The 15,077-nt window shown below is 52.1% G+C and overlaps 2 protein-coding genes across 2 annotated transcripts; one reads left to right on the top strand and one right to left on the bottom strand.

The window, feature by feature from the left end:
- Nucleotides 1-4,822: 4,822 nt before the first annotated feature.
- Nucleotides 4,823-6,652, top strand: LOC149810485 (uncharacterized). Its single transcript, XM_089994240.1, has one exon. The coding sequence runs from the start codon at nucleotides 4,823-4,825 to the stop codon at nucleotides 6,650-6,652; it is 1,830 nt and encodes a 609-aa protein (XP_089850366.1).
- Nucleotides 6,653-11,413: 4,761 nt separating this feature from the next.
- On the bottom strand, nucleotides 11,414-12,898 carry LOC149810484 (uncharacterized). The gene has a single exon (XM_089994239.1). The coding sequence runs from the start codon at nucleotides 12,896-12,898 to the stop codon at nucleotides 11,414-11,416; it is 1,485 nt and encodes a 494-aa protein (XP_089850365.1).
- Nucleotides 12,899-15,077: the final 2,179 nt, after the last annotated feature.

The following is a 15,077-nucleotide window of genomic DNA, read 5'->3' as shown; positions in this document are numbered from 1 at the left end:
AAACACATCTGCAACATTGTCTGCAGTAGGAACAAACTCAAACTTTATTCCATTCAGTAGTACTCGATCCCGAGCAAAGTGATGTATGATATCGATATGCTTAGAGCGATGAGTACTCATGGGGTTTTTAAGCAGGGCCAAGGCAGCCATGTTATCACCTAGCATGAGCACCGGACCAGTGATGGGCTCCCCGATGTCAGGTAAGAGCTTTCGGAGCCAAAGGGCTTCGCGTCCCCCTGCTCCGGCTGCTTGATATTCAGCTTCAGTGGTAGATAACGCTACTGTAGGTTGCAATTTGCTTTGCCATGAAATAGCAGCACCATGCAACAAAAAGACAATGCCAGTAGTACTGCGACGGGACTCTTTGTCTCCGCCATGATCAGAATCAGTGTAACCTATCAAACCAGTACTAGTACCAAACGTTAAAGCCAAGTCCATTGTGCCAGACAGATATCGAAGGAGCTTGATACCAGCAGACCAATGCGAGGTATCAGGCTTCTTGAGGTATCGTGCCAAATGACTGACTGCTTGAGCAATATCAGGACGTGTGCAATTGGCAAGATGCATGAGTGACCCAATAAGGGAGGGATATAATTCAATTTGCTCAGGATCAAGTGGGCTGCCTTCCACAAGGGTGGTAAGGGGCAGAGACACTGGCGAGCATCCTGACATATTGAAATCATCAAGAAGCTTCTCAATATAAGGCTTCTGATGCAAAGACAAAGTTCGTTGGATACGATTGCGACAGATCTGAATACCGAGGAAGTCAGCCGGCTCCCCAAGGTCCCGCGCTTCAAACATTGCTTTGACAAGCTCAAGTACTTGGTTCACCTCTACCAGACTTTTCCCCGCAATAAGGCAGTCATCAACATAAATCAAGGCTAAAACTGTTCCATCAGGACCCAACTTCAAGAACAGAGCAGGATCTCCTTCAGAACAGACAAAGCCTTTGGATAGTAACTTCTCTTTAAGGGTCTGGTGCCATGCTCGTGGTGACTGCTTGAGCCCGTAAATAGATTTATGGAGCAAGCATGCAGTTCCTGAAGGTGCCTTAGAACCGGGAGGATGACGCATGTACACCTCCTCTTCTAAGACGCCATTCAGGAACGCTGTCTTTATGTCAATTTGACGCACTTCTAAATCTAAATTTGCAACCATAGCACAAAATGCTCTTAGGGTAGCATACTTGGAAACAGGTGCGTAAGTGTCACCATAATCAACTCCTGGCACTTGAGTGAAACCCTGTGCTACCAGGCGTGCCTTGTAATCGGCATTACGCTTACGTTCTAAAACAAATCTGCAACCAATGGTCCGTTTGCCAGCAGGTAACGGCACTACGGACCAGCAAGCATGCTCCTTAAGGGAACTCATTTCTTTGTCAATAGCTTGTTGCCACAAATGCCCGTCTGGTCGAGACAATGCTTCAGAGACAGTTTTGGGGTCAGGGTCAAACCCAATCACCTTTGCACTGCCAGCATAGTGCCCACATGCTCTACGTACATGCGCACGATTCACAGGATCTGATTGAGGCAATTCTGCCACTCCCCCTGCTAACAGATTCTGGGGCTCGGGCAACTCAGGTAGGGCATCAGCATCGTCACCCAATTCGGAGTTGTCACCGGCTACATCTGCTTCTTCATCAATTGCAGCAAGGCTTGGTGTCCAACTAGCAGTAGGCTCAAAGTCCATAGGCGGAAGCGAAGGTGAGGGCAACACCACTGGGGCAGACGCCAAAGACGACGGGACAGGCTGCTGGACTGATTCTTCGGCATGGTATTGCCGGTCCGGGGACCCGGTGGAGTCGTCCTCGTCCTCCACTTCCACCGGCACCGACAATACAGCAAATTATCCTGAAACATCACGTCGCAAGAGATCAGTAATTTGTTGTCCACCACTATATGAGAATTAGTAGAGTTGGTTGGAGGAGCCAACCCAACAAAAACGCCTTTGCGTGCCTTCTCAGAAAGTTTGTGCCTGGCGGACATGGGCACATGTACCCAAGCTGGGCATCCAAATACATGAAACAAAGCCAAGTTAGGACATATGCCCGTGAAGCGCTCATATGGCGATCATGCTTGCCCACTAGCCAGCACAGCATTACGAGCATCATTGGAATACCTTAACGCATATCCCCAATACGAGGCTGGCAGCCCAGATTCAGACAACATCGTGCGAGTGCGCTCAGCAAGTGTTCTATTCAGGCGCTCAGCCTTGCCATTCTGTTCCGGAGTATGTCCAGCTGTTTCTTCATGATAAATGCCTTTGGAATCCAAATACTCTTTCAGCGCATCATTGACATACTCCCCTCCTCTATCGGTGCGAAGAATGGGATGCTCGCCTTGAGTAGCCATGAGGGCCATCAAGCGTTGCAAAACAGCAGTAACATCTGATTTGTGCGAGATAAGCTCGATGCATGAGAAAGAGGAAAAATCATCCAGCAAAGTGACTACATAACGTGAGCCCTTCACTGATTGAACCCTGAAGGGGCCCATGACATCAGAATGCAATCGAAAGTTAATGCGAGTAGCAGGGTCCAAACTAGCTGGGTGAGTTACCCGATGCATTTTACCCGCCATACACGGTTCACAAACATCATCCCTAGCAGCTAAGAACTGTGCCGGCGTAACAGTGCAACCTGAGAGCAAGCCTTTGCATTGCATCTCAGCTAAGGTGCCGAAATTTGTATGACCCAATTTGCGGTGCCACAGAACTGCTGTGGACACCGACAGTGCTTTATGAGAGTTAATACCATCCCAAATATATAAGCCCTCAAATCGAGTGGCTGTAGCTACCATGACACCATCCTTACTGAAAACAATTGTAGAAGAATGAGCCGCAATGCTGCCAGAGAAACCTTGTTCTACCAAAGAAGGCAGAGACAACAAATTGCTAACCAGGTCTGGCACTAAAAGTACATTGCTTACGACATTTAGCGCATACTGGGTTTGCAAGTGCACTGATCCCATGCCACTAGCATAAATGTCCGAACCATCAGCAAGCGTAACTGGTTGCCGTTCTTCAAAAGGTATAAAATCAAGTAGGCATTCTTTGTGTCTAGTCATAGAGCATGTCGCTCCAGAGTCTAACACCCAGTCGTCACAATCAGTCTCAGGAGAATGAAACGGACCGCTGCGAGGTTTCGGGAACCTAGGGGCATATGCGGTCGGTTGGGCGCCCTGGCTTTGACGGAGCAAAATGCAGTGTCGAGCCAGGTGTCCCAGGTTGCCGCAGTGATGACAGGTGAGATGCGAATGGCTGGAAGAGGAAGGTTGATCATCCGAGACGTGGCGGGCAGGGCGAGGAGTGTGCCAGGCACGGTTGGCCTGATGAGGCACATGGCCTACCAACTGGCGATGAGCTTCTAGAGCACGAAGAGCAGCACGCAGGGATATCATGGAGAAAGTGCTAGCCTGTAAGACCAGAGATCCAGAGGAAGCAGCATAGTGGGAATTTAAGCCCCGAATGGTGTGGGAGATGAGGGTGGGGACTGGCAATGGCGAGCCCAGGGACGCAAGATCATCATGAATTTTCTCGAGGGCATCCATAAATTCATCGATGGTCTGGTGAGGGCCTTGACGCATGGAGAACAGGTTGTTCTGGATGACAGTTGCCTGGGGTGCAAGGGCGGCGAGGTGCTCATCACGCAGGAAATTCCAAAGACTTTGCGGATTCTGCAGGTGACGAGACGAACGGCCCCAACGATCGGAGATGCAGAGTTGAATCATGGAGAAAGCCTTCGAGGCGTTCTGGAACTGGTCGTCATTAGGTACCTCGGGCAATGGTTGATGACCCAGTGATGGCAACCATTGTACGTGAGACAAGCAGTCATGCGACGTTCCCACTGTGCCCAATTGGTGTCGTCCAAAACGATGCCAGGTCCATTTTTAATCGTGGCCATGGTTAAAACAAAAGGAATTTCGCACGAGAACAGACGCGAAGAAATCACCGGTGGCTAGGGGTGCGGAAAGTGAACCGCCGCGAAGTAGTGCGAAGTAGTGCGAAGTGAAGCGAAGTGATGTGAAGCGAAGCGAATAATTTACTAATTGTAGCAATGAAGCGATGTGTCGAGAAGCGAAGCGAATTGAGGTGCGCCAGCGAAGAACTTGAAGCGGTGTGCACGGACGTCACGAAGAGATTGACTGCGAACACCAGCAATTAGCTGGACCCATAACCTGTTGGAAATTGAGAGATTGGACAGACTAAGTTACAATTCAAGTCAACTTATTCAATATAAATACGATTCATCCTCACTCACTGTGATCATGAGATCAAGGACACTATACACACAATAAGCACCTCAGTGCCCCCAGGGGCAATCAGAAGTACCTTCATGAAGTTCGCACTGAGAGTAGGAAGGCAGGAAGTATTCTATGAGGGCCTCCTAGGGCGCTGGCATAGATACGGTATAGCTATCTATCTGTGCGCGGATAGGATGACCGTGCACAGAGGATGAATGAACAACGACACAGTACTTCAGTTTCACGCATGTACTCGACCTATACATACATGAGAATTTTCGTTAATCAACAGCCATGTCATCAATTAGGCACTCACAGACTGGGAGCCTCCACTCACGTTGGTGCGTCAGTTAGCGGCAGCACAAGCTGCAGATGCAAAATCAGAGGCTACAGTATTAAAGGAATCCATAGCCACAGAATGCAGACGATTCCTGGGGTTCATGAACTATTTTAATAGATTCATCCCTAAGTATTCAGACCTGGCTTGGGCATTGCATGCCCATACCCAGAAAAATCCACCAATGTGGACCTCAGAATGCACAGATTCATGGAATCAGCTCAAACTGTGCCTTCAGAATGCAACGATGATGTTCCATCCGGACTTCTCTTTGCCATTTCATGTGTTCAGTGATGCATCCACAAAGGCAATAGGGGGTGTCTTAATTCAGTTCAAAGAAGATATTCCCTACCCAATTGCATATGTGGCACGCAAACTCACGTCAGCTGAGGTGAATTACACCACCACAGAGCAGGAGATGCTCGCCATGGTATATTGCTTTAAGCAATGGCGCTGCTATCTCGAGGGCAGTTCAGTTTTGCTGCACACAGATCATGAGCCACTTACATGGCTGGCCAAGCAAGAACGGCCCAATCGCCGCCAAGCTCGCTGGTTGGAGTTTCTGGCAGGCTTCACGTATGAGGTTCTGTATGTCACAGGTGACAGGAACGTTGTGGCTGATGCCTTAAGCAGGATGTTAACGCCACCAGCCGCACAGGCACTCACGTCACCAGGGGATGATTGGCCTTTCAGTTCCGATCCCATGTGCAAACGCTCACGTAGTGTGCTGTACAGTGTCAGCATGGACCCAGCAGAGCCCGTCCATGACCGGGTCTCGCCTGATGCATCTAGCGATGGCAGACAGCATCAAGCTGACTCAGGAAATGTTTCAAGTATGCCGCGACTTGGAGAAAGTGCGCGCTCAGATCCTCACGGCGATGACACAGCTTTCGCTGGCTCGCGAATCAGAATCAAGACTGGAAGCGCAACTGCAGGAGGTTCAGACCGGGCTCATCGAGGCCGACAGCAAGTGGTCTGTACCTACACCAGCATCCTCCTGGGAGGCCACACGCGCCGCACCCCGAGCAGCAGTCAGCGTGGAGATGACCTGTCATCAGGGGGTGGAACAGCCCGCCGTCGTGGTACGAAACGTGTTCATTTTGAGACTGATGAGTTGCATGACGCACACCTATTCAGTAATTCATCAGTACAGCATCCTCCCTCAACAGACCGCCGGACTAGTGGGCCAGCAAAATCCGGTGCACATTCACGTTCATGTTCAGAATTATCAGAAGGTCATGGGAGTGATGCCGGTGAGAAAACAAGTACACTCATCAGCCCAGCAAGTTCAGGGGTAGAGGGGACTCCTGTGCCTGATCAGCCTGAGATGTCTACCGCCCTTCCACAGGAGACTGATCCCTCCCTAAGTGCTTATGAACTACTGGTAGAAGCGTTGTTTGACAGAATCGGGGCTGGGACGAGAGGAGATACCTCTGTACAGACCACCGCTCAACGCAAGGCATTTCAGTTATCAGAGGGGAAAGGCGACCTGTTGTGGCGGGGCAATCTCCTATATGTTCCAGATTCGGGGGAACTCAGGTCAGACATATTGTACTGGCACCATGATGAGCCATGGTGTGGGCATTTGGGGATTCAGAAGACACTCCAACTTGTCCAAGGACAGTTCTGGTGGCCCAGCATTTCCACCGATATAAAGAACTACGTCCAATCATGTTACAAATGTCAGAGTGATAAGCCGGATAGGCGTAGAAAAAGGCCACCGCTTACATTCATTCAGGCTCCTAGCAGTTGCTGGAGAACAGTGGGGGTAGATCTAATCGTAGACTTAACCCCATCAGCCTCAGAAAAGTATAATGCTATCGTGGTGTTTTGCTGTCATCTCAGCAAAATGGTCAGGCTGATACTAGCACACACCAATCTGACTGCAGAAGGGTTTGCAGAGCTGCTATTCAAGGAGGTTTTTTTCCCTCATTATGGCATGCCTACCAAGATAGTCAGTGACAGGGGTCCACAATGGAATTCGGAACTTTTCAAGACATTGTGTGACCTAGCAGATATCAGGTTAAGTCTCAGTATACCACCCTCAGACCAATGGCCTCGTGGAAAGGACCGATGAAGTGGTAGAGACTGCATTAAGGCATTATGCAGCACCAGATCGGAGTGATTGGCACAAGAAGTTGCCCTTCATTGAGTTTGCTCTGAACGACATGTATCGTGAAGCGACTGGGAGCACGCCTTTCAGAATGAACAGAATCACGGGGGCCTTTAGCCCCCTTTGAGGCGGTAAAGGACAGAATAGCAACTCAGAAGGGATTAGTTGCCCCACAGTCAGAATTGGCCTCATGGATGGGCGCTTCAGTACCGAAGGGGGAGCGCACATATCTTCAAGCAAAAGAAGAATTTGCCAGAGCCAGGCAAAGTGTTCATTGGGCTAAATGCAAAATGAAGGAAGCTCATGATAAGAAGGGTGTAGTCAACCACCATTATCAGACAGGAGACTTGGTGTGGCTCAGTATCAAGCACATCAGTCTCAGGCATCCAAGTTTAAGGCACAAATTCAGTCCCAGATTCATTGGACCAGTCAAGGTGCTACAGCACAGTGCCAATGGATCCACAGTGCTATTGGGATTACCTTCCAATTTGCAGGTACACCCCAGAGTGTCAGTCACGTTAGCCAAGCCCTATATTCCAAGGGGAAACAGGGCAGTTGTGCCAGTCATGATTGGTGGAGCTCAAGAATGGGAAGTAGAGGCCATCATTAATCATAATGTGGTTTCCTCCCGCTCCAAGAAGAAACAGAATTATACAGAATTCCTCGTCCAGTGGAAGGGAAGCTGTGAGCCCTCCTGGCATGAGTTCAAGGACTGTGAGAACTGTATCAGCACAGTCGAGGATTACCTTGGACGTTGTACCAAAGGTGTCAGGGCCAAAATATTCAGGGCCATTCCAGCATCAGAATTGAAGAGGCTGTCCTCACTGTACAGAAAGGAGGCTCTAAGCCTACAGTGAGTTCATGCGGGTCAGCCCCTCAGCACGGGTTCCCCTTCAGTCAGGAGGGTGGGGAGTCAGCCCCAGGTCAGTACCCTCAAGTCCTGTCAAGCCAGCTGCATCAGAATCGGCTGGGCCTTCATACTGAAATGACCCGAACGAGAGTCCGCTGTCCAGCGACCTCGACTCAGATCTGGGACCCGTGGTCCGCCAGGCTCCAGCACACGCTCAGCCTTCAAGTTCACGGCGTCGAAATCGTGCAGCCGATCGTGCAGCACGCGCTCAGTTCGTGCGTCATGATCTCGGGGACTTCATCATAGACGCGAGGAGATAGGCTGGATAGCCCCCCGAAACCCCATCAGCGCCTCTCAAGCGGCCACTCAAGCACAGGACAACAGTCCGTTGGCATTGGCTGAAGGCTTTCAGCGTCTAGATCCGAACGACGACTGGCCGCCACTTGGCGCCGATGCAGACAAGGATTAGACTTCATGTTCAGTTTCATGTCTAGACCAGACTTCAGACTTCATGTTCATGACCACATTTCACATTCATGTCTCATGTTTCATGTTCAAGTTCAGTAGATGACTCTGTGCTCCTGCCGTCTTGCGACGAGGGGGTGATGTGTTATGTGAAGACGTCGCTAGACGTATGTTGAGTCATCCTCGATAGGGAATCAGATAGCAGCAATGGGAGGTCCAGGGTTCGGAGGTCGGTCTCCTACGGGAGATGCCTGGAGGCACTATCAGAATATATCACGTATCAAGGACTTCGGTCAGGACTTCTTTCAGGTGAAGGGTGTTTGATCCCATTGCTGAGCACCCCTATCGAGGTTTACGTTGCAGACGTAGGAACCCCTACGTTTTCCACATACTTCTGTAACAATATAGACGCCGCTCGCAAAAATTGAAGTCATTGTTTTCTTTCATCATGGTGAAATCTCGCGTTCCACCAGCCTCGTCTGGGGTTGGCCTCAGGCAAGGTGGCCTTTCTTTCAAGAAAATCAGCGAGCTGACCGCTCAAGAAAGGGCCGATCATGAGTTGAATAAATCTGTTCGCATTGCCCAGGCCAAGTGGGAAGCAGCTCAGCCGATGACCGCGCAACCAGGTAAAAAAAAAAATCCGCCTGCGGCGCTCGACCAACAAGTCGGCCAAATAAGGAACGTCACGTTGTCAGAAAATACAACCAACCAGTCCACTAATAAGGAATGTCAGGGAGCTCAGCTGTGCTTTGTGCAAGGGCAACGCGCGCATGTACTACAAGTCCCTCTCTCGTGTCGCCGTGAACGTCGGCTCGGACTTCCATGCGGGGTGTGATGCACCGCATGAAGATCCCGGCGTGGCTTAGGTTGCTAGTTTTCTTGTGTGTTTTGTCTTTGTTTGTGTCATTGTTTTCAGTGTTAGTTTCTGTGTTTTTTCCTGTTTTGCCAGCCCTGTCGCTTGTAATAATAAGGAATGTCACGCTGTCACGTTTTCAGAATCGCAACCATCGGTCTAATTTACTACTGTACAGTGCGATTCAACAGCTCAAACTCCCCTTGCGTCACGGCGGATTCGGACTGCGCGACGCAACGTCGCTTGTCGCAGACGCGGCGCTGGTCGCGGGGGCCTCCAAAGCGCAAGCGGTTATGAAGGAAGGCCTGGATGCATGCAAGCCTTTCTCGAGCGTGACAAGGCCAAGGTTATTGACCGCTTGGCAACGTGTCTTTGATGATGCATCTGAGGCATGCAAATAGGACCAGAGCGCGCGTGACCTGCCAACCGAGTTTATTGAGGCGGAGCTGCCCGGGGTTCAGAAGTCCGTGTCACGCCTCGTTGGCGATCGCTTGGGCGCAGCCTTCCTCGACGCCTGTGATACTACCACCGCGGAGGGTGTTACAAGCGACAGGGCCGGCAAATCTAGGAAAGGCTACCGAAAGACGAACAAAACCGCGGAGGGTCGGCGCGCGGCGGCGCGTATTTGCAGCGCGTCCTGTGGACCTGCATCGGCATGGCTGACTGCGCTGCCCACCGCGCCCACTTTACGCCTTAGCAATGGCGAATTCTTTGCAGCGGGGCGTCATCTGCTCGGTCTGGGGGTGACAACGGTGGTGGATGTTCCGCCTTGTCACTGCACCTCCGGCGACTCCACGACGCCAGACCACGCTCTCTCATGCAACCGCAATGCGGGTGAGGCATCGATGCGCCATAACTACTGGGTTTCGGCTTGGCGCCATGCCATCCACAGTGCGGGCTGCGCGTCTAGCGTGGAACCGCAATACAGCAGCCTTGCAGCTGCGGGGGCGCAGGGGGCTGCTGGTCTTCGTCGCGGGGATATTTTGACTGTCTGGCCTGACGGCCGCGTCCGCGTCATGGACTGCGTTGTTACGCACCCGGTGGCCCCGTCGTTTGTTCGCGATGCCGCGGAGGTTGCCGGATCCGTGGCAGCAAAGGCGGAGCTGCGGAAGCAACGAGCCTTTGAGGAGTTTGGGGAGGGCTCCGCTTACGACTTCATCCCACTCGCCGTGGAGTCGTTTGGCCGCATGGGCTCCGCCGCCTTGCGTTTCCTTTCGGAGCTTGGCGACTTGGCGGCAGGGGGGGGGAACCGGGCGTCCAAGGCCGCCTTCGTACGTGGCGTCCGCCGGGAGCTCAGCTGTGCTTTGTGTAAGGGCAACGCGCGCATGTACTACAAGTCCCTCTCTCGTGTCGCCGTGAACGTCGGCTCGGACTTCCATGCGGGGTGTGATGCACCGCAGGAAGATCCCGGCGTGGCTTAGGTTGCTACTTTTCTTGTCTTCCTTTTTCTTCTCTTTTGTTCGTCTTTCGGTAGCCTTTCCTAGATTTGCCGGCCCTGTCGCTTGTAACACTTTTCTTGTGTGTTTTGTCTTTGTTTGTGTCTTTGTTTTCAGTGTTAGTTTCTGTGTTTCTTCCTGTTTGCCAGCCCTGTCGCTTGTAATCAAACTACGGTACAACACTACAAGCTCATGGCGCTGCCCGTCAGCCATCCGCAAGTCGCCCTGCTCCGGTCCTCTCTGTCCATGCGCATGGCGCACCTGCTGCGCACGGTTGCATGGGACCACCTCCAGCCCAGCGTCGTGCGCGTCGAGGATGCCATCATGGTAGCCACCAAGACGCTCTTCCAGGTGTCTGAGGTCGGTGCAGCGTCAACACGTCAACACGTGCCGTGCAACAACTCCGACTCCCTCTCCGGCATGGGGGCTTTGGCCTACGCGACGCAACGTCCCTCGTCGCGGCCGCCGCGCTCGTGGCGGGAGCCTCTAAGGCGCAAAAGGCCATGTCGAATGGTCTTGACATATGCCAGCCCTTCTCGGGCGCGCTGCGGCCGGCGTTGCTGTCGGCCTGGCAACGCGTCTTCGACGACGCTGCCGGCGAGTGCGAGTGGGAAGAGAGCGCCCGGGACCTGCCGGCGGAGTTCGTGCTTGAGGACCTGCCCCACGTCCAACGGGCCGTGTCGAGGCTCGTGGGCGATCGTGCGGGCGCGGCCATGCTCGACGACTGTGACACCGACACCGTGGAGGGCCAGCGAGACGCGGCGTGCCTTCGCAGTGCCTCAACTGGCCCGTTGTCAGGCTGGCTTATTGCACTGCCTAGTGTTACCGTGTTCGTTTCGTTTTCGTTTTTCGTTGAGCAAAGTTTCGTCGAAAGTTTCGTTTGAGCTGGCAAGGTTTCGTTAAAATTTCGCGAAAAAAAAACCAGTAAAAATGAAAAAAAACGTTTTTATTGTTTTTTTGCATGTTTTCAACCAATGTAAGACAAGTGTGCAGCCATTCTGCAGCATACAAACATACAGAAGCATGTTTTGCCATGCTCGCAACAAAACATCAGCCATTTACTTGCAAAAATGATGAAATGACATGCAAACATGACCTTGGCGCCACCGACGGTCATTACATCAGTCCCACTCAATGAACTCCTCAACATCAACACCCAAAGTGTCACGCAATCGCAGATTCTGGAAGCAATAGGTCAGGTCAGATGCTTTGGATGCACTTAGCCTATTCCTCCTATCTGTGTGGATGAATCCCATCGCGCTCCAGTTGCGCTCACAAGCCGTTGCACATGCAACTTGTGCCAGAACACGCATGGCGATGATACGGAGCTTGAGGGTTGAGCTGCCAAAGAGCTCCCAAAATTGCCAAGGGGGCATGGTTTTTGCCCCCTCGGCAGCAGCTTCAAAACGGAACCTGCCCCCCTGCTTGCGAAATGTACGAAACTCGTTCATAACTTCTGCAACTTCCCCTTTCTTGCACATCTGACCCACCACAGTCTCCAGCCCTGTCATCACCTCATCAAGCTCAATTATGTCAACATCCCAGAACTCTGGGTCCAATGCATATGCTGCAGCATGCAAGGGCGTGTGCATCATCTCCCAACGCTTGTTGAAAATGCTTTGAGCAGCTTCCACAAACTCAAATGGCAGGTCAGGATTTTCAAGTGCTGCTTCCATGTGCTGCTGCACTTTCCAGGCCCTGTAGTACACCTTGCTGATGCAGGGAATATCGCTGTTGACAAAGTCAAGCAAGTCCACCACAGGGGTCGCGAACTCAAGCAATGCAGTCGCACGTTCCCACAAAGAGTCATCCAGCACTGCATTTTTGATGGCTTTGGCTTTCTCCCTGCCCTCTGCCGTACCCTTGTTCTCCAGTTCTCTGAATGGCGCTTGAAACAACACCTGCTGCATGGCCTCACGTAGCTCATTCGCTCTGCCAAGCATGATGTGCTGAGTCTTGAAGCGCGTGTTGTTTGGCAGCAAGAAGCGTTTTTGTTTGATCTCAAACACAGCGGCATCGAGCTTCTGGTGAGCACGGAAGTATTTGACAACCTCTCGAATGCTGTCAGTAACCTGGGCGACGTAGGGCAGCTTGTCGAAGTCTTCAAGGCACAAGTCCATGCAGTGAGCAGCACACGGCGCCACGACAATGTGAGGATGCTTCTTCTGAACGATTTGCCGAGCCTTGACGCAGTTGCTGGCAGAGTCGGTGACAACTTGCACGATGTTGTGGGCACCCACCTCATCGATCACAGCCATCAAGTGTTCAGCCACAAACTCAGCGTCCTTTGTATCCGACGTGCACTCAATGGGCCTTGTGGAAAAGAGCAACCTTTGGGGCTGACGAGCATGAAGTTCATGATAGACTGGTTCTTGACGTTCGTCCAGCTGTCCGATGCCCAGCGTGCACCCTGTGTCCTTCAGGTCGTCGTAAAAGGGCTGAATCGCATCCATGCAACGCTGCTTGCACTCATCCAACAGCGTGGTGCGAAGCTTCTCGAACTTTGGTGGCTGATAGGACGGGCCAGCTTCAGCACATTTTCGAACCGCAATCTGAAAGTACTTGGACCTGGCCAAATTGAACGGTAACCCGCACGCATAAAACATCTCCGCACAAGCTGCATCAGCGTCCGCAAACTTCTGCCGGTTGAAAAGAGATGGAGATGCTTGTAGTTGCGAGGCGTGGTTTCTTCACAGGGATGGCACCCTCAAAAGAGTGGTGCTCGACCTCGCTGCTGAAGTGCTTGGTGACGCTTTCGGGCCACGATGAACCGCGGAGCTGTGCAGGCCTTAATGCCCCCACCGGTACCCAACAAATGATGTTTGATACGAGCTGGATTGGCATGGAACTTATGACCACACAGATTACACTCTACCTTGCTGTCGTCGTCGTGGCATGCGCTCACAACATCCCAAATAGGGCTTTTCTCCTTACCCATGGCTACGGCGACGTAAAAAAAGGAAAAAACGGCTTCACAAATGTGTGTTACAAGCGACAGGGCCGGCAAACCAGGCTTCACAAATGTACTTTCCAGTGTCGAATGTTTCATATTTGCGAAGGAGAACGGTGCTGAGAGCTTTGCAATCGTTTTCGAGAAATGTAATCGAATATGCGAGGTTTTATTTTTCTTATTACTAATAAGTGTCGACGAAACGTTTCGTTCGAGCATCCTTTCGCGAAAGTTTCGCGAAACTTATGATTTTCTGACAAAACCGGTAACACTAGCACTGCCCATGTGGTCGGCTCTGCGTCTCACTAACGCAGAGTGTCGCATGGCAGCCCGCATCGGCTCGGCTTGGGGGTTGCCGTCGCTGATGGACATCCCTCCGTGCACCTGCTCCGCTAGCGATTCGACAACGCTCTCTCGTGCAAACATAACGCTGGCAAGGCAATTGTGCGCCATGATTCCTGGGCTTCTGCCTGGCGCCATGCCATCCGCCGCGCTGGTTGCGCGTCGAGCGCGGAGCCGCTCTACAGCAGCCTTGCAGCCCCGGGGGCGCAAGGGGCTGCCAGTCAACGTCGGGGTGACATCCTCGTGGTTTGGCCTGACGGTGGCGTCCGCATCCTGGACTGCGTCGTCACGCACCCCGCGGTTGCGTCGTACATGCGAGACGCTGCGGAGGCTGGGAGGGTCTGCGGCTGCGAAGGCTGAGGCGCGGAAGCGGGCGGACTTCGAAGCGGTTGGCGAGGGCTCCGCGTTCGGCTTTGTGCCGCTTGCTGTGGAGTCGTACGGCCGCATGGGTGTCGCGGCGTCGCGGTGCCTATCAGAGCTTGGCGATTTGGTAGCGGCGGCGGGTCGGGGTGTCTAAAGCCCGCTTTTTGTCCGGACCGTGCGTCGGGAGCTCAGCTGCGCCCTTTGCAAGGGCAATGCGCGCATGTACTACAACTCTCTTTCGCGCATTGCTGTGCATGTTGGACACAACTTCCAGCCAGGATGTGATGAGCCGGCAGAGGGCCCGGTTGAGGTCTGACTTGCTTCGTTGTTTGTTTGTGTCGCTGTGTGCTTTGTCTTCCTTTTTCTTTTCTTTTGTTCGTCTTTCGGTAGCCTTTCCTAGATTTGCCGGCCCTGACGCTTGTAATATACACTACTCCGTCCTTAAGACATTGGCAAGCCCAAGAACTACTTGGGAATACAAGAATGGTGTTCAATCAATGTTTCATATCTCAGCTGTGAAGGCAATGGTCCTGCATGCAATTGGCACCGGTGTTACGGCGCTCACGCCATAAACCTGCATAAACAAGTGGTAACGGCTGTCTACAGATACCGGCGCCATACCTTAAGAACATTTGTGAGTTGGGATCAGGATATCAACGCCAGTGATGTCTTTAAATGTAATAGCAAGTTCAACAAAAGGAATACGAAGCATGATCGGGCAGCCGTCGTATTCCCAGATAGCAACTTGTCTGACGCATGTTGCGCATTCGTTGTTTGAGTTGGCATACATCCAAGGCAACGACAGTAAACCAGAAGTGGCTTTGGTATATGATGAGAAGGAGTTGAGGTTAGAGGCATCTTACGGACGTGACCAACATATGTGAGTACTTGCACCCAAAGCCCTCTCTCATTATAGCCCAAGGCTACCCGGCTGATTGTCTTTTTGCATCAAGACTGTCTTAGTGTTTCACAAACACAACAGCTGTGCCATTTGCATCAGTATTCAGGACTACCGGCATCCAGTAAATCAGGCTAATTACGAAGGAGCACTAACAACCGGGACCTGAACCCTGTACCGCTGGCATCCCGGAAAAGTGCGCCAAAGCAAACACTCACAAGTGCTTGCCCTA

The sequence above is a fragment of the Nuphar pumila genome, unplaced genomic scaffold (assembly GCF_984573655.1).
Source record: "Nuphar pumila unplaced genomic scaffold, dmNupPumi1.hap1.1 HAP1_SCAFFOLD_333, whole genome shotgun sequence".
NCBI classification, from domain to species: Eukaryota; Viridiplantae; Streptophyta; class Magnoliopsida; order Nymphaeales; family Nymphaeaceae; genus Nuphar; species Nuphar pumila.
Note: the sequence above shows the minus strand (reverse complement) of the source record. Positions and strands in the feature narration are given on the sequence as shown.